Source organism: Parasteatoda tepidariorum, chromosome 2, assembly GCF_043381705.1.
Source record: "Parasteatoda tepidariorum isolate YZ-2023 chromosome 2, CAS_Ptep_4.0, whole genome shotgun sequence".
Classification (NCBI taxonomy): Eukaryota; Metazoa; Arthropoda; class Arachnida; order Araneae; family Theridiidae; genus Parasteatoda; species Parasteatoda tepidariorum.
In genome coordinates, this window is record NC_092205.1 from 53819482 (window position 1) to 53838203 (window position 18722).

The 18722-nt window shown below is 26.1% G+C and overlaps 1 protein-coding gene across 1 annotated transcript in view; it reads left to right on the forward strand.

The window, feature by feature from the left end:
• LOC107453341 (syntaxin 13) overlaps window positions 1-17738 on the forward strand; it is a gene marked incomplete in the record, with an annotated part of 23327 nt that extends 5589 nt beyond the window's left edge. Inside the window, 7 exon segments of the mRNA XM_071177575.1 lie at window positions 1642-1705; window positions 2787-2877; window positions 8478-8552; window positions 11562-11714; window positions 13490-13604; window positions 14957-15039; window positions 15868-17738. Coding sequence (XP_071033676.1) covers window positions 1642-1705; window positions 2787-2877; window positions 8478-8552; window positions 11562-11714; window positions 13490-13604; window positions 14957-15039; window positions 15868-15966 — 680 coding nt within the window.
• Window positions 17739-18722: the final 984 nt, after the last annotated feature.

Below are 18722 nucleotides of genomic sequence, written 5' to 3' on the forward strand. Positions count from 1 at the left end.
TATACAGGGTGTTCCAAAATTATCTTTACAACTTCAAAAATTCATAACTTCGAACATAAACAAGATATTTTTATTCTGTCTTTTGCATGTATTACTGCAACTAATAAAGTTTTTTTTCAATAGGCTGAAAAGTTATAAGTGAGGATGTGGACACCACAACAGAAAGCTCAATGCGTCTCATGGTTCATAGAGACGAAATCAGATACACAGGTTCAACGGAACTTCAGGACAAATTTCCAAAGAGACCCACCATCCAGACCCTCCATCCGTGCATGGCACACAAGCTTCATGAGCACCGGATCAGTATTGCATAAAAGTGGAGCCGGACGACCCAGCACAAGTCCGGAAAATGTGGAGCGAATACGGCCATGAGACGCATTGAACTTTCTGTTGTGGTGTCCACATCCTCACTTAAAACTTTTCAGCCTATGGGAAAAAAACTTTATTAGTTGCAGTAATACATGCAAAAGACAAAATATAAATATTTTGTTTATGTTCGAAGTTATGAATTTTTGAAGTTGTAAAGATAATTTTGGAACACCCTGTACTATTACCTTAAAATATATAGGAAGCATACTTTCTCACTGTATGTGTGGTCATCTCATTTTGCTTCTCATAGTGCACCTTCTAACCTGTTAACTAAAACAGCTGCTAGATATTCATGTACTTCCTGCACAGCAAATGTGATTGAGAGCTTACGAGGTAGATGGTTTCTTCATTTGTGTTAACTGCTCTGACCTGTATGTGTTAATAAATGTTTGGTTAAGTTATAGTCGATGCATTTTCCCATAAATATAAAGTATTAACTTAGTACAGAATCGGAGTGGTATTATTTTGATCTTGCAGACGAAAATAAGCAAAGCTTTAGTTTTTTCTTTCTTTCTTACTGCTCTCATCTTCACATTTACATGCTATTATAACCAGTTTTTTGTGTAAATTTTGATGAGCTTTGGAGAAAAATTACTCGATTGCTGCTTTAAAATTGATAAACTGGAAAATTATTCCAAATCCCAAATCTTCAAAATGTCATTTGTTCTAGAAATGTTTTTTTTTCTCAACTTTACTGATAATTTTTAAAAAAATATTATGTTAAAAGAAAGTAATTTTTATTGATGAAAAACAGTATTTAAATTTTTAATTTGAAATTCTAGCTCGTTTTTTTTTGCTACAATACACATATTTTACATTTTTAAGGGTCCCCAAAACTTATTTTAGCATTTACTCAATATGAAAGTCTCTCTTTTTATTTTTTACCTAAAGAATATGCATTGTTTGAAATAAAAATTTATTTGAATTCATAAGATTTGTAAAGGTTTAAAATGTTTTAAATTTTATTTACTAATACGTGTTAATATTTTATTTATACTTGTACTTTTAAAATGTGTTTCTATAAAACTAATACCGATTTAAAATCAAAACTAATTTGAAACAAAGAAAAGATAGCAAATTAACACAAGTTTTTCTTTTTAATTATGCACAATACAAATATTTCTAACCTCAAATGAGGTTTGCTGTCAGCAATGAATTTACAAAGATGAGAAAATATTGGGAAAAATAAGTTGGTTTTCTGGAGCACTTACTAAAATGAGATAGAAATTAAAGCTTTAAAAGCTCTTTGGTTTAACATTCTGACAGCCACAGCTCTTGAGAAAGCATCAAAGGAAGTTGGAACTCCAACAGATACTCCTTTGCTTAGAGACAAAATGTATGCTCTCGTTATTCTTTAGAGTTTTTTCAAATACTGTTACCATAAAATATGTATGAAGCATACTTTCTCTATTTTTGAAAATCTTAAATCTATATATATATATATTGCAAAATTGAAATATGAATTTTTTCTTCCTAGAAAAGATTTTTTTTACATAGATTATATTTATAATTTAGATTGTACTTATATTTTTTATATACAGTGAAACCTCGGTTAAGTGGACAAATTGAATTGCTTGCTTTAAATAATGTAGGATTTTTTATTTTATTTATTAGAACACACTACTTCCACTCATTTCTTCAAAGTTAAAAAAAGAAAAGAAAACAGTATCTTAGTGGGTATAGTAATAAAAAAAGATGCTGTAATGCTAAAAAATAAGTAATCACAGAACTTAGATCAAAAGTGACACATGGCGAATTTGGACAGTTTTGCACTTAATTGTCCAAAGTACTTGACTGGTTTTGCAGTAAAACTTGATCTTCAAGTGCATATAAAGTGTCTATTTGTTTAAATTTAGTAGTTATGGTTTTTTGTGTTCTGTTGATGGCAAAGTTTATTTAAAACCTAAAAACTAAAAAAATATAAATTTTTAAATTTTAAGGAGATGGTCAGTTTTGCAACTCAATGACAGAAATTGTAGAATGTAAATTTAAATTGAAGTAAACATTGTCAAGAAGGTACAAATGCAGCTGAAAAGCAAGTATTAAAATGAAACAAAATTGTTTTAAATATTAATAGCTAATTGAATGAAAGTAACTTTAATTTAGATTTAGACGATGTATTTAGAAATTAATATGGAAATATGTATAAGATATTTAACATTGGTGAGAATTTTTATAGAATATTTACTGCTTTTGTAACTTGTATGCAGTAACACAAGAAAGAGAAGTAATCAATTTCTCAGGCTATTATACCACTGAAATACTTTTTTTAAATTCACTGAAATTAAATATTCCATTTTCTGTTGAAAAATTTTGCGATAAATGCTTTTGTTATAAAAATGAAATTAAATGATTTATGTAGATTTTTCTATTTGTATTTTATATTTTATTCTACTCAATATTCTATTTTATTTCAGACATAATACCAGGCAAAGTACAAAAGATCTGGTATCTATTACCACTCAACGTTTGAAAGATCTAACAAATATTGTTACTAAAGGAGCCAGAGTAAGTGATNTTGTTTGAAATAAAAATTTATTTAAATTCATAAAATTTGTAAAGATTTAAAATGTTTTAAATTTTATTCTATTTAATTATAAAAATTATTAAAATATGAATTTTAAATTTATATTTTAAATTTTTTAAAGATTAAAATTTGTAAGGATTTAAAATGTTTTACATTTCATTTACTAACACGTGTTAATATTTTATTTATCCTTGTACTTTTAAAACATGTTTCTATAAAACTAATACCGATTTAAAATCAAAACTAATTTGAAACAAAAAAAAGATAGCAAATTAACTCAAGCTTTTCTTTTTAATTATGCACGATACAAATATTTTTAACCTTAAATGAGGTTTATTGTCAGTAATGAATTTACAAAGATGAGAAAATATTGGGAAAAATAATCTGGTTTTCTAGAACACTAGCTAAAATGAAATAGAAATTAAAGCTTTAAAAGCTCTTTGGTTTAACCTTCTGACTGCTCAATTTGTGGACTGCTCAATTTTTGCGTATTTTAAATCTATATATATTGAAGAATTGAAATATGAGTTTTTTCTTCCTAGAAAAGATATTTTTATTTTATATAGATCGTATATATATTTTAAATTGTATTTTTTTATTTTATATACAGTGAAAGCTCGGTTAGGTGGACAAATTGAATTGAAAAAATTATGTGTTTACTGGAAGAGTACCCTAATAACAAAGTTGAACATCATAAAATTGTTTTTAGAATATTTTCAATTATATAGAAAAAATTAAATGATCTGCAATAACTATCTACAAGGATATTTATTTAAACGTCAAAAAATATTTTTTCTATGTTAAAGGAATGTATGAAAAAGTTTGATATAAATATATGATTCTAGATGTAGCTACAGATAAATGAATATAATTTTCCTATTGACTCAAGTTAGTCATATGATACTGAATAGGAGCTTTTAGTTCTATCGGTTTCAATTAATAGGTTTTCACCCTTAAGACCTACCCATTACTTAAAAGGAAATTTGGTTATTACCTCCTTAAAAGTAAACCTCCCACAATTCTCAGAAAAGAAATAAAGCAAGGCATACCTATGGAGTTGATATATTCACAATTGATCATCTATCTAGTGTCTGAATGTTTCATTTATATGAACACCTCAAAGACTATATTTCTGTTATCTTTTTTTAACTGAGCTATGTTAAATACAGCCTTCAAATTGATAAGAAAATAGGAAAGGATAGGTCTTCAGAAAAGTAACCAATGAAAAATAATTTTGGAAACAATAGCAAACTTTAAAACTGATTTTAAAATTACAAAACTCATTTTATTGAAGGAATGTGATACAGAAGATATTTATTACTAAAAAGAAAAATCTGACAATGGTGGTGATTGAAATTGATATTTGATATAGCTAGCGTAATGTGATATGAATAAATATTTTTACTACTTAGTTATGGTTATTGTTACCATGTTATCGTTTATAGTTATAGTTGATTACTAAAATATCAATTAGTGATGAATAAATATTTTAATAAATGTTCAAATAATGTCCATGAATAACTTTTTTAAATTTTGAGTTATATATAGAAAAAAAAACATGGTAAATAAATTACATCACTTGCTTTAAATAATGTAGGATTTTTTGTTTATTTATTAGAACACACTGCATCCACTCATTTCTTTAAAGTAAAATAAAGAAAAGAAAACAGGAAACAGTAACTTAGTGCTATAATGCTAAAAAATAAGTAATTACAAAACTTTGATCAAAAGTGACGCATGGCGAATTTGGTCAGTTTTGCATTTAATTGTCCTAAGTACTCGGCTGGTTTTGCAGTAAAGCTTGATCTGCATGAGCATATAAAGTGTCAATTTGTTTAAATTTAGTAGTTATGTTTTTTTTTTGTGTTCAGTTGATGGCAAGGTTTATTTAAAACCTAAAAACTTAAAAAATATACATTTTAATATCTTAAGGAGATGGTCAGTTTTGCAACTCAATGACACAAATTGTAAAATGTAAAGTAAATTTAAATTGAAGTAAACATTGTTAAGAAGGTGCAAATGCAGCTGAAAAACAACTATTAAAATGAAACAAAATTGTATTAAATATTAATAACTAATTGAATTAAAGTAACTTTAGTTTAGATTTAGATAATGTATTTAGAAATTAATATGGAAATATGTATAAGATATTTAACATTGGTGAGAGTTTTTACATATTATTCACTGGATTTGTAACTTGAATGCAGTAACAGAAGAAAGAGAAGTAATCAATTTTTCAGGCTATTATACCACTGCAATACTTTTTCTAAGTTAACTAAAATTTAACATTCCATTTTCTGATGAAAATTTTTTTAATAAATACTTTTATTATGAAAATGAAACTAAATAATTTATGTAGATTTTTCTATTTGTATTTTATATTTTATTCTACTCTATATTCTATTTTATTTCAGACATAATACCAGGCAAAGTACAAAAGATCTGGTATCTATTACCACTCAACGTTTGAAAGATCTAACAAATATTGTTACTAAAGGAGCCAGAGTAAGTGATATATCAGAATTATTTTCATATGTCTTTGTTGATATAAAACCTTTCATACATTTATGTGTACTGAAGCGAAAAATATGAATAAAGTGCAAATTAAGTACAAAAAATGGACTTTTTATTGTTTTGGTTATCTAAGCAATAACCTTTCTCAGTGTATGGACATCAGATGTAAGTATAAAAGTAAATAGATAAACACACGCAAGTGGTTTAACCCATAGGGACAAAAAAGCACATTTGAGCAAGGATATAAAAAGGTGATACAAAACAGGTGTAAGGAGGTTATTTTTTGCAAAACCCCAGGGTACAAAGGATTAAATTAGAATAGATTTCCAAATTTTGGAAAGAATAGGATGCTAGAAAGTCGTTAACTAAATTATTAGAATTTTTAAAATATGAAATGATTCCCAGAAATCAAGCTCTGTAGATGAAGAGCAGTGTTGAATGGTTTTAGCAGTAGAAAACTCAAGCATTTTATTTTATTTTCAAGTATGTAAGGGTTTGGAAGATCATTTAATATCCTTATTTTGAACTTTCTTTTCATGCTCTTTAAGTCAAAATTTAAGGCTCTGTTTAGTTTGTTCAATGTACGGAAGACCACATAGAGGAGTAATTTGTACTCAAGTTCTTAATATTAGCAATAGAGTGTTTGAGGTTGATGAAATTAAGTTTGTTTACAAGAGAGAAAACTTTTCAAAATTTTGACTATTTGGGGACCGATTTTCAGATAATTAGGTAAAATGTTCAAAGGTACACCTGATTTTTTTTATCACCCTTTTTATTATTGTGTTCAAAATTGTTTCTCTTTTCCTATAATCAAGCCATTTTGCAAATAATTTACTCTACCTTTCTAATTTGATCTGGTATTTCGACACTAAAGAGGATTTTCTTGTTTAATGAACTGAAACTATTATAGTATGTCCATTTCTGAACTTTATTTCGCTTTATTTTTTTGCTTCAGTCTGCGTAGTACAAAGTATACCCTATTCTTCTTTTTGGTTATTTGTGTGTTTTTATAAAATATAATGGCATTGCTTGAGAATGTTACTTGTTCCTACATATTCCAATTCTTTTATTTGATTATTTTATGTTTAATTTCTCACATCTGTACAGTCTTATAATTAACTTATTTTATTAAATTTCTTAAAATTACTTGTTTTTATAATGTTTTTATTAGAAATTTTATTTCGTGTTATAACTTATAGACCTCTTTATATATGTATATATGTTTACTTTGCTTATATATGTTTAATATAGGTTTACTGTGTTATACGTGTTTACATATACTAGTTTTTTAATGTAAGAAAGTTATTGTTAATTTTTGATAAAGTAAGATTTTCTTTTGTTTCACTTTTTTACCCCAAAAGTAAAAAAATAAGTAATCCAAAATTTCTCTTTTTTTGTAAAATAATAGCAGCTAACCTTTTAAAAAAGCAATAAAATTGTTATTAATATACCAAAATGAAAGAAGTTATGTTTTTGAATTAGTAATGAAATTTTTGGCCAGTTTCAATACCATTGATTCAAGTAGTTTAATTTTAATTTAGATATCTTTTTTAATCTTAATAAAAAAACTGCATTTTATTTGCATGGCATTGGGGAGCTTTTCTCATATCCTTTGTAGCATGTGTACCTCCAGTTCGGGACCCTTGCTCTCTGCTAAAATTAAACTTTTTGTAAATCTTTAAAAAAATTTATGAAAGATACTTTAAAAGCACTTAAAAGACCTTTAGTTTTTATTATGAAGAATAAAGGTAGTGGAAACCTTGATTAAGGGGATTCCATAATTGTGTTTTGAGGTTTTATATCCTCTGGTTTGTTTGTTGCTTATGCATCTTAGATGTATCATTCAGCTTATTTTAATTATATTTATAAGAATGCCAACTGCTAAATTTTTTTTGTAACTTTTAAAAATTTTANAATATAAAAATTATTACGTTTGCCAAACTTTCCATTTAGAATTAACAGTTAAAGCTTAACAATTTTAAAATTGATTATCCTACTTGAATAGAGTTTCCATAAGTAAGTGTTTATTTATGTTTATCTTTGATTTTCTATTCGTTAGCCTTGTTTCTTTAAAATCCAGATTTTTCACTCTTGAACTATGTTTACATTTTGTATGCGATTTTTTTTCTCTATCTTCTGTACCTGTTATTTTAATTTTCTCCCCGTTCCTGATATCACGACGGTAACACCGTTCTTTTTTGGTCCTCTTCTCTTAGAGAGCGTCTTTTCTTTCCCCCATCTTCCCCCTTTCCGTCGTGATGTCATGATCGTGTTTCTCTTTTTCCTCCTACCCCTTGGCGGCCTATCTAAATAGGTCGCCAAAAAATTGGCGGCACTTGGCACTTAATAAAAAAGCTGCATTTTATTTGCATGGCATTCAAGATCTTTTCTCATATCCTTTGCAGCATGTGTACCTCCAGTTAGGGACCCTTGCTCTCTGCTAAAATGAAACTTTTTGTAAATCTTTAAAAAAAAATTATGTAAGATGCTTTAAAAGCACTTAAAGCACCCTTAGTTTTTATTATAAAGAATAAAGGTAGTGGAAACCTTGATTAAGGGGATTCCATAATTGTGTGTTAAGGTTTTATATTCTCTGGTTTTTTTGTTGCTTATGCATCTTAGATGTATCATACAGCTTATTTTAATTTTTTTTATAAGAATGCCAACTGCTAAATTTTTTTTGTAACTTTTAAAAATTTTAATTCAGATCACATAATTTTGGAAGGTTATTTAAAACTACACCAAGGTTAAATTTTCTAATTAATTTAATGCCCTTTTTTCTGAAAATTTTTTTTGTTACTTTGAGAACAGCTATCTATTTTTTTTCTTGATATTTCTGTATTCAGAGATAAATAGGACTTTATTTATTTGTGGAACAATTAAATTTCCTATACCTCTATTAATCTTTTACAGTTTTACAATCTCTCTTTAATTTTTTTACTGTTAGATATTTCAATTGTTATTTTATTTTTAGGGACAATGTAATATATGGAATACTATTCATTTCATTTTTAAATTCAATTTCTTATACGCTGTTTTTTATTAGAATTTATCTTTAATTTTACAGGAGCATAAACTTCAAGCAGAGAGAGTTAGAAATGAGTTTGGAGCTACTGTTCAACGATATGATACTTTGCAAAAGGTATTTGTTTCAATATTTTTGTAGGATGTGATTCTTCCGCGGATTCGCGGATTTCCGCATTTTTTCAGATTTTTCAATTTTTTCCGCTAATTTCTGCTGAAATTTTTTTTTGACAAGTTAAAATATTTTATGACGAATTAAATTTTCCGCGAAGCGGAAGTAGTGAAGTACTCATTCCTCCCTCAAACATTGATTTTCGTATTTACCTGATTTAAAAGTTGAAAGTTGCGATTCTAAATCAGACGATTCAAATTGCGATTCTTATTTACGAGATTTAAAAATCCAATGTCGCGATTTGTAATTACGCGCTTTTGAAACCCTATGTAGCGAGTCATATTCTCGCGAGCTTAAAATCCAGTGTCGTGATTCGTTTTTGCGGTTGTAATATCAAACATCAATTTTCCTATTTATACGTGCTTTAAAAATTAGACAGTGGGATTCATATTCGCGCTATTCGAAAATTATGCATCGTGATTTGTATTTATGTGATCTAAAAATTATGCATCATGATTTGTATTTTCGCATTTTTTAAGTTCGGTATAAAGTTTCATATTCACGTGATTTAAAAGCCTCATTTCGGGATTCATATTCTCTTAATTTAAAATCATGCATGTGATTCATATTTATATATTCATGCAATTTCAAAATTATTCATCGGGATTTATAATCACATGGTTTACAAGTTTAAAAATTGCACTTTTTTGTCAAATTTTTGAGTATATATATATACATATATATATATACATATACAGCCAGACCTCGATATAAGGTCACCCTAAGGGACATCGCAAAACTGACCTTATGAGCAGGGTGACCTTTTAACCGATTCATTAGCAGCTCATAACTAAGCATGTAAATAGCACCCATTATGATTTTTTAGAAATGGTAATACAAACGAAAATGATCGGCCATAAATTAAATATTTAAGTCAATAAATTTTAACAGAATTAATAAAAAATTAACGAAAGTAAGATTTTTGAAAAACTTCTTAATTTAAAATAAAACTGTTTACAAATTTCTTAAAAGTGTACATACATACATTACATCTAACCTTATTTAAAATAATCATATATGCAGGTCCGTCTCGTTTTTGGTTTCATTTTTCGAACCATATTTTGTAGACTTTGTAACTTCTCTAAATGTTCCTCAGCTCCCTCATGGTTTGTAAAAAAAATTCGCATGTCATTTATTGCATTGAAGGCTTTCCTTTGGGTTACATCTACAGTCTCAGTATCACTGTCATTGTCCACGACTTGTAAAACAATTTCAGAAATTGTAGCTTCAGAAGTGGTGGCAATTTCCTCATCAATCAAACCATATTCAGCATCCCCTTCTATGGCATGGCCACGATTTTTCAAATCTTCCATCTGAACATATAGAGGAATATCGTCTTCTTGCTCGGTTTCGTCATCCACGATATTCAGAGAACTCACAAAACCAGCATGACGAAAGCAATTTGTTATACATATGGCTGACACCATGTTACACCTCAGATTAAAATGACCTTTTAAGCGACAATGATTTTTAAAACTTGACCATATATTCGATAATCTGTAACAAAGAATTCCTATTCAGTGAGCCAGGACTTTGGAAAAGTGACCTTATATGCGGATGACCTTATATCGAGGTCTGACTGTATTTTGAAGATTCTTGCTATAGACAGTTTTTTCTTTCTGATTCGTGTTATCAATGCTATTTCTGAGGTATTTAAACTCTATGACTAAGATATATCTAATGATACGAGAAACNATATATATATATATATATTCATTCTTGAATTTCCTCTTTTTTACTTTCCAACTACTCTCATCCCTGAGGATTTAATTTCTTCTAGTTTTAACTGAAAACTAGAAATATCTTTAAGTATTGAATAATTTTTTACTGTTGCAAATATTTTAGTTAGATTTATTTTTATTGGATTTATAATTGATATTGTAATTATTTTATTGATTATTGTAAAGGTGCACTCTTAAAATGCTTGCATTCTCAAAATTTTACTATATGTGCAATATTTGAAAAATCAATTATTTTGGGAAAAGATACCCAACTTTTTTTAGTAAATTGCCTAACTTCTATTGATGCCGATGGTACTTAAATAATTAACCAAGTAGGACGCATTTGGAACCTATTGCCACAACATCAGTAGTAATTATTATCACAAGTATCAATAAATTTTGGAAATAGAATATTATCAGTTTTTCAATTCGTTTTTGGCTGCAATGTTTAGTGACATTGACTAGTTTAAGACCGCATTTGGGTCTTGTAACATGACCAGCATATTTTAATAAAACAGAGTGCAGAGCAGGTTTTATTAAAAAAAAAAAATCTTAAATTGTGGTTCAAGTTTTTGATCAAGCTATGCACAATATATGATATTTTGTTTTCTCTGATTTTTTTAGAAAGAGCTCTGTATCAGTGGGGAGTATATATTTTAAGGAGTTAACTAATAAGTTATAATATTAATTTTCGAAGAACTCAGGCCAAATTTTCTGTTAGTTGTGACACTGCAGTCTCCTGTGCTGAAGATTTTCTTTATTTTAGAATAAGAGGCTTGTTGTCTAAATATTTACATTTCATTTATCTTCGTAACTACATAGTTGTAAAATGGATTACTTTTGACCTCAAACAGAATGCAAAATATAGATTTTTTTGCTCGTACATAATAAAAATACAACTAAAAAATCTTAAAATATTTGATACCATTATGAAGTTTTGTAATATAAATGTACCACAAGATACAAACGTGATTTCTGTTCCTTTTGTTGTCCATCTTGTGATCAGGTAATAAATGTCTAGAGTTTTATTTCGGCGTTGGTTCTACATAATGAGAGTGCAGTTTCTCAATTACTGCATCAGCTACTTATATGTACTATATAGGACAGTTTAGTTGTAGACGTATATATAAACAAGTAATTTTTTAAAGCTTTAAATCTCGTCATACTATAGGTTAGGATTTTGAACTATATATTTTTGATATAAGTAAAATTTATTGAATATTTTATACTTTAGCAATTGGATCCTAAGATGAAGCAGGCTGTACTACAAAATCAAAATGTTAGTAGAAATGTATGGGACGAAGAAGATGATGAAGATCAACAAGCTTTAGTTCAAGCTGAAAGAATACAGCAATATCAAATACAAGAAGAGTTAGAATTCGAACAAGTATGTTATATTTATAAATTGTATTAATTTGTGTAATTCCTTTTTAGCAATTGTGTTATTTTTAACCACTTGTTTTTTTTTTCTTCTAATTTGTTATGCAAAAAATAAAGTAAAATTGCACTTATAAAACACAAGATACCAATAAGGGAAAAATTATTTTCGTATTAAACTAAGCTAAATTTTTTAAAGTCTTCTGTAACATTTTCACTTTCAAAGAGCTGCAAAATTTTTGAATTTTTACGTTAAGCTAGAATGCACAGACAGTTTTATAGCAAATTAAGTGTTTTTTTATATCTTGGGATTTGTATTTATTACCAAAGTGTGATAGCCTTAATAGTCATGTTTTTCTGTATGTGAGAAATATTTTTATATTTTATAAAAATTTACAAATAAACATATAGTGCATTATATGTACTGTCTAAGAAATCTAATTTCATTGAGAACTTTCTTTAAACATTTTCCAATGTTTAAAATTCAATAATTTCTGTTAGGGAAAAAACCAGATTTTAATTAAGGAAAATTATGTTAATTGGGAATAATTTCTTAATATTATTAAAAGAATATTCTTTCTCAAACAAAACAAGTTTTTTCTTTTTTTTTTTTACACCCTAGTGAAAATTGTTTTTATAAGGAAACATTTATTAAGAATATACATTTTTCCCCAACAAAAATTTCTGTAAAGTGATCTATAAAATTTTAACTGTAAACTTGTTACTTAAATTTTTAATTTTATTGGTTCTCTGCTATTCATTATTTCCATCTAGTTAATTTTTTTTTTTATGATTTCCCATAAAATAATACATTAATTTTATTATATAAATTATTTGAATTATCACTCAATTATGAATACTTTATTATTTACATTCTTAAAGTATAAAAATACTAAAGTGTAAGTAAAATTGATAAAAATAGATAACAATAATCATAAATTAAATAATAAACGATATCTAATTTTTTCGACGGACGAAAATATCATGTTGTGTTTTAAATATTAACAAATCCTGAATACTGATTCATACTCATAGGACTTACAAAAGGGATGAATAACCTATGGTCTGTAGGCCAGAACTGGCCTTCAAGTTTGACTTGGCTCTTGAACAGTTTTAAATATTAATAAAAATATATGAAGTTTTCTTTTTTATAAAAAAAAATGAAAAAGAGTCTTTTTTGCAGTATTTTTTTGGAACTGGTCCTTCTACTTTTTTATTTAGTTATTGTTTTAGTGCAAACTTGATTGTCACCATCCCGTGAATTTCTTCATTCCATAATAATTTGAGTTCTTATGCACTTTTTTGTACATGTTACATATTACTATGTATATTCACGTTAGTTACAATTAGGATCTAAATACACCTTACGTTTTTGCAGTCATAGTTTTATTTTTCTCACATTGGCCCACAACATTTCATATTTTAGCTTCTGTGGCCGCTATTAAGGTTGTGCATGCTTGTTTACAAATAAACAATTCATATAAATGATATTTAGGAATCACACATGATGAAATATAAATTGGAGAGAATCAGTTTTATTGTTATTTTTTAAAATAATGTTAAAAGTAAAAAAAAAAGAAAAAGGTGGAGGAATGAAAAGTCAAACCCCTCCTATATGTCTGGGAGTGCAAGTCTGAAGAGGGTCTGAATAACCAGGGCTTTATAAACGATAAGACGCTGGTAGACTTTATAAAAGATAAGAAGATAAGATGCTTTATAAAAGAAGACATAAAAATTAGTAGACAAGAATTATGATTTATAATTTTCTTCCATACTTTTTTTTAGGGCTTACTGCTTGAAAGAGCAGAAAAAATTAGGCAAATTGAAGCAGATATGTTAGATGTCAATGTAGTATTTAGAGATTTAGCTGCAATGGTACATGAACAAGGCACTACTATAGGTATGGATTGGCTTCATTTAATTTCTCGTATCATTATTTAATTTATTAAAATATGCTTTATTATAGTTTTTTTTATAAATATTTGTATTTAATGAAAATTAAATATTTTTAAAACTGTTTTTGTAATCACTACCTTCCTAGAGTTGTCAGCTATTACTATTTATCCTTAGTTATTAGTCAAGATTACAGTTTTGCAACCGCATATTAAAGATTACTGATTTTCAGAATTTCCGTAGTAATTTGTTTAAGATAAGTTTTCTTCCCCATCACTATTAAGATTTATGAAATTTTATTACTTGCAACTAACTTAGGATAATTTTTTTCCATATTTCCTACGTTATTTAAAAAAAAATAAGTAATAAAAAAATTATCTAATAGGAAAAGAAATAAAAAATTACAGCAAATAAATTTTATTATCCCTTTCAATAAGGTATTTTAAAACTTATTCTCACCTTATAGGAAAGCAAAAACTCAAATATGAAATATTATGAGCAAACATTTTTAGCAATTCAAATGCAGAATGATAAAAAATTCTAATTTAACCTTGCAGCTAGTTCTAAGTTAACCAAAAACTAGATAATTGATTCCAAGTTATAAATTCAATTTTATCATTTTATAATGAAACATAAGGTTTCAGTGTTGCATAATTTTTGATTTAATATCTTTATCTAAGTGTTATTTTTTTTATTTATTTAATAGTAAATCTATGCGTAATTTTAATGATATTTTATACCTTTATAGATCTAAGTAGTATCTACATTTTTATTGTAAAATGGTTATGTTTTGTCATGTTTTTATTCTATGGGTAGCAGTTACTTGAAAATTTTCAGTAAATATAATGTGCTAGTAGGAAAAACATTTTATTTCTTTTATTTTGTAAGAATAAACTATTTGTGACTGTCTCTTCTTGTTAATTCATACATATTAACTTGAGAGAGTTTGCTTACTACCAGTTTTTAGACTTTTGCAAAATTAAGTGTTGCCCTATTTAATTTATGTGCAGTTTGTGAGTCAGTCATTCAATTTTCAATAATTAAATTTTAATCATTTTATTATCCAATCTTGTTTTTAAAATTAATATACTTAAGAATTAGTATTTTTAAAAATCAGTTATTTTATTTGTTTATAAATTTTTTTGTCATGCAGAACATTGAACTACAGTTAAATATTTATTGTGTTCTTTTTCATATTAGAAGCAAAATACTTCTATGAACAAAAACTCTCATGTTTGGAACTTATATTTTCAGAATACAAGTCCCAAATATGAATATTTAATATTCCTCATCTTTAGGTATTAATTGTACAATTAAGTATGAAAAATCATAGTGATAATCCCTTAATATTATTTATAGGTTCCATTGAAGAAAATATAACTACAGCTGCTTACAATGTTGAAGAAGGAGGGGAACAACTTTTAAAAGCAAGAAATTATCAGGTAGAAATAAGTTTTTAATTTTTTTATTCATATATATTTTTTTCTAAGTTTTAGTTGTGTTAAAAAAAACTTCATACATTTTGTTGCTTTTGATCCCATTTCATCACGTTTTGTGATCATTTTTTTAACATGGAATAGTTTTCTGTTTGTTACATAAATAAGCCAAATCATGAATGAGCAACAAAATTCTGAACACTATCTATTGTTTAAATGATGATTACTATAAAAACGTTTGCTAAACTGCAAATGAGTGCTAAATAGACAGTGAAATTTCAAGAAGTAGTCTAAGCATTCTGTAGAAAAGTCCTCCTTAAACCAAAAACATTATTTTGTTGTTATAATTTAAAAAAATCTTATGATATTTATCTATAAAGTTAAGTATGGATAATGTTTTCAGTTTTTTTTTATTATAAAGGTAAGCAGAGCTAATGCTATAATTGCATCTTTTTATTATTGATGATGTAGAAGATTTGTAAATTTTTTTCTCCAAAAATATCTTCTTTAAGCTTAAATATTTTCTTTTCTACTGAGACAAATGTTGCTTCTTTCTTGTCCCTAGTAGAAATTATATCATAAAGTATATAAATCTTAATAAAGGTTTTATTTTATTTTATTAATATAAAGATTTTTATAGCTTCAAAATTTATTTATTGTTTGCTATTTTTAAGTAAAATTTTTTCCTAAGTGCTATAAGTTTTTTAAAAACTGCTCATTTTTTTTAAATAAGTATATTTATTAAGCTTATAATAGTTTAATAATATTTTTCTTGTTGTTTTGTATATCTTTTTTGAAATAAATATTAAACTGCAATATTTTTTTCTGTTTTAGGCAGCTTACCGAAAGAAATTGTGTTGTTTTGTTGTAATTCTAGTAGTCATTGCAGTCATTCTAGCTATAATTGTATCAGTATCTTTAAACTCAAAATAAGTGCAGTAATTAAAATTTTAGATTATTATGTTTTACAAACCAAATATAGTCATGCAACTGTGATACTATTGCACTTAAAGCTCTCATTATATTGTTTAACTTTTAAGTTTAATTTCTTTTTGCTTGTTAAGTTTTATATTGTTACTAAACCTAAATGTGTTTCTTTTCAAATAATAATAATTTTTACTTACAAAATGTCATTGCATTAATATTGGATTAGCAATTTCTTTCTCTACTATCTTTTCTCATAAGTGTAAATTTCTAAGCCCTATTTATTTTTAAAGAATAAGTAAAAACCATTTTAGATGAGTTTTAAATTTTGGTGAATTTTTTATCACAAATTTTAAAAACAGTTAATTGAGATAAGTAGTAAGATGAGCTGTATGACCAATAGATTTAGCTGCAATGGTNCAATACTTAGCTGTTAAAGGAGCATTTATTAAGTATTGCTAATGTTGTGTGGATCATAGTAAAAGAAAATTATTTCGGCTAAATTTATTTATTAATAAGTCGATAAATTAATTTAGTGTTTGTCATAAAAAGGATTATGAAATATTGCACTATGTTATTATCATAGTAATTACAATTTACTTCTTATCTCATTTTTTATTCTTTATCAATCAGCTCAATTTTGATTTGATTTAGAGAAATATATGATATGTTCAGTACAAAGATAAATAGCCATGATAAAATAAAGTAATAATAATTGTGGAATAAGCTTTTAATAAAGTACCTTTTGTTAAATTATTATGTTTTTCTTTTGTTTTACAATTTATTATTACAATTTATTTATTATTATTATAAATTATTAAAATTTATTTTTAATGAAGTAAATTATTTTAAAATATTGCAACTATATTTTAGGATTAAGCATTCAGTGAATAAACTTAAAATATTAATAATCTTTCATTTCTTAATGATAAGTTTAGTATAAATTACTGATTGTGTTAAAACTATAATTTTAATTGTATTTCTTTTTTTTTTTTACTGTTTTTTAATTAAAATTTTAAAATTTCAGTCACACATTCTTTTAATACTGACATTTTTATGTGTTCAAATATTAATAAATTTATGTGTTTTTTTTAACATTGAATAAAGAGTAGATTTGAGAGAAAAGAAACTTTGTTTTTCGCTGAATTGTCATTTAAGGTTATTAAAACCATAGTATTTTGGAAAAATACTATAAACTATCAGTGCAAATTAATTTAATTACGTGTATTTTCAGTTGTAAATATAGACACATTATACTAAAATAAGAAAAATAGTAACAATATAATGAGTTATATTTTTACCAGTTCCAATTTAGATCATAATTGCTTTATCTGTGAATACTAATTATGAATTCTTACGTAAGTGCTTGGAATAAATAGTAATTTTTTCCTTTTGTATGTTAGTGTAAGCATGGTATCCATGTGCATTAAAGTGATTTATCATTAATGTAACTGGTGCTGTTGAGTTATGTATTTACTTAATTCTGTCATTGATTGTAAATTTTGATTTTAATCTCACTAATTCTTCATGACATAGTTTTGATTTTTATTGCTAATTTTAAAATTTTCATTTGTAAATAGTCATTGTATAAATAAATGTTTAAATGAATTATATATATTTTGTTTATTACTGCCTCCAATAGATGTGTGGTAAAAAAGTATATTATTTGAATGTTTGTTATTGTGTTTGGTAGTTCATTTATGTATTTTTTACTTGTTTCATTCGAATACTGTGTACATAAATATAGAAACTATTGATTAAAAGATTTATTTTCAATGTTATTAGTCTTGCTTTTTATTTAACCTCCATTGCTACTGAAGTATAAGAGAATACAGAAGAAAGAAAATAGTTTACAGTTCGGGATTTCTATTGTACTGCTATAAGTCATAATGAATAAATATCATAACAAAAATATGAATTATGCTGCCAAGTGGTTAATAATTTTAGGTACATATACGTGGACCTCAGGTTTTAACTAAGTGAAATAATATAAATATTTCAGATGTTAAATTGCACCTAAAGTAGGAACAAATGTTATATTATGGTGTATTTAAATACAATGATGAATAGATTTAATAATTATAGTAAAAAAATAGGAATTTTTTTACAATGAGATGCAATACTAAATGAAATATAAATGCTTACCAGTGCATAACGTATGAAATCTCTGTTTCAAAACTTTTAATTATGCAAACCACTTAAAATAATTATTAAAAGGAATCTAACATTAACTGTAAAAAAAAATTAATTTTGGGGGGTAAGCTTCAAAATTATGGAAAAAACACAAAAAGTTTTAAAGTTATTTGATGTATGTATTTAAGGTATATATAAAACAATTAATTAAAATACACATAAAAATATTGCTAAATAGATATAAAATTGAGTACTCATAATTCTCACTTTACTACGCTGTCAAAAATTTCGCTATACGTATCAAGATACACATTTATGGATCTGCTTGTTCTCGACTGTATTATTTATAAATAAAATTTAAAATCTTCATATAGATGACAGAACTACTAAGTCAAAAGAAAAACTTTTCAGAATAACTAAATTATATAATATTTCAAGTTGGTTACATTTTCGAGCTTGTGGATTTAGCGGCATTTTGAGAAAATCTCTTCTCCAAGGTTGCCACAGGTGACTTAAATGTGATTATTTGCAATTTTTTTAAAAAAATTTTACCTGAAAAGGCTAAAAGAGCAACTATTTTCAGGAATAGAAGACTATTGGGAGACTTTTTTGTACTTCTAGCAATGTTTTTT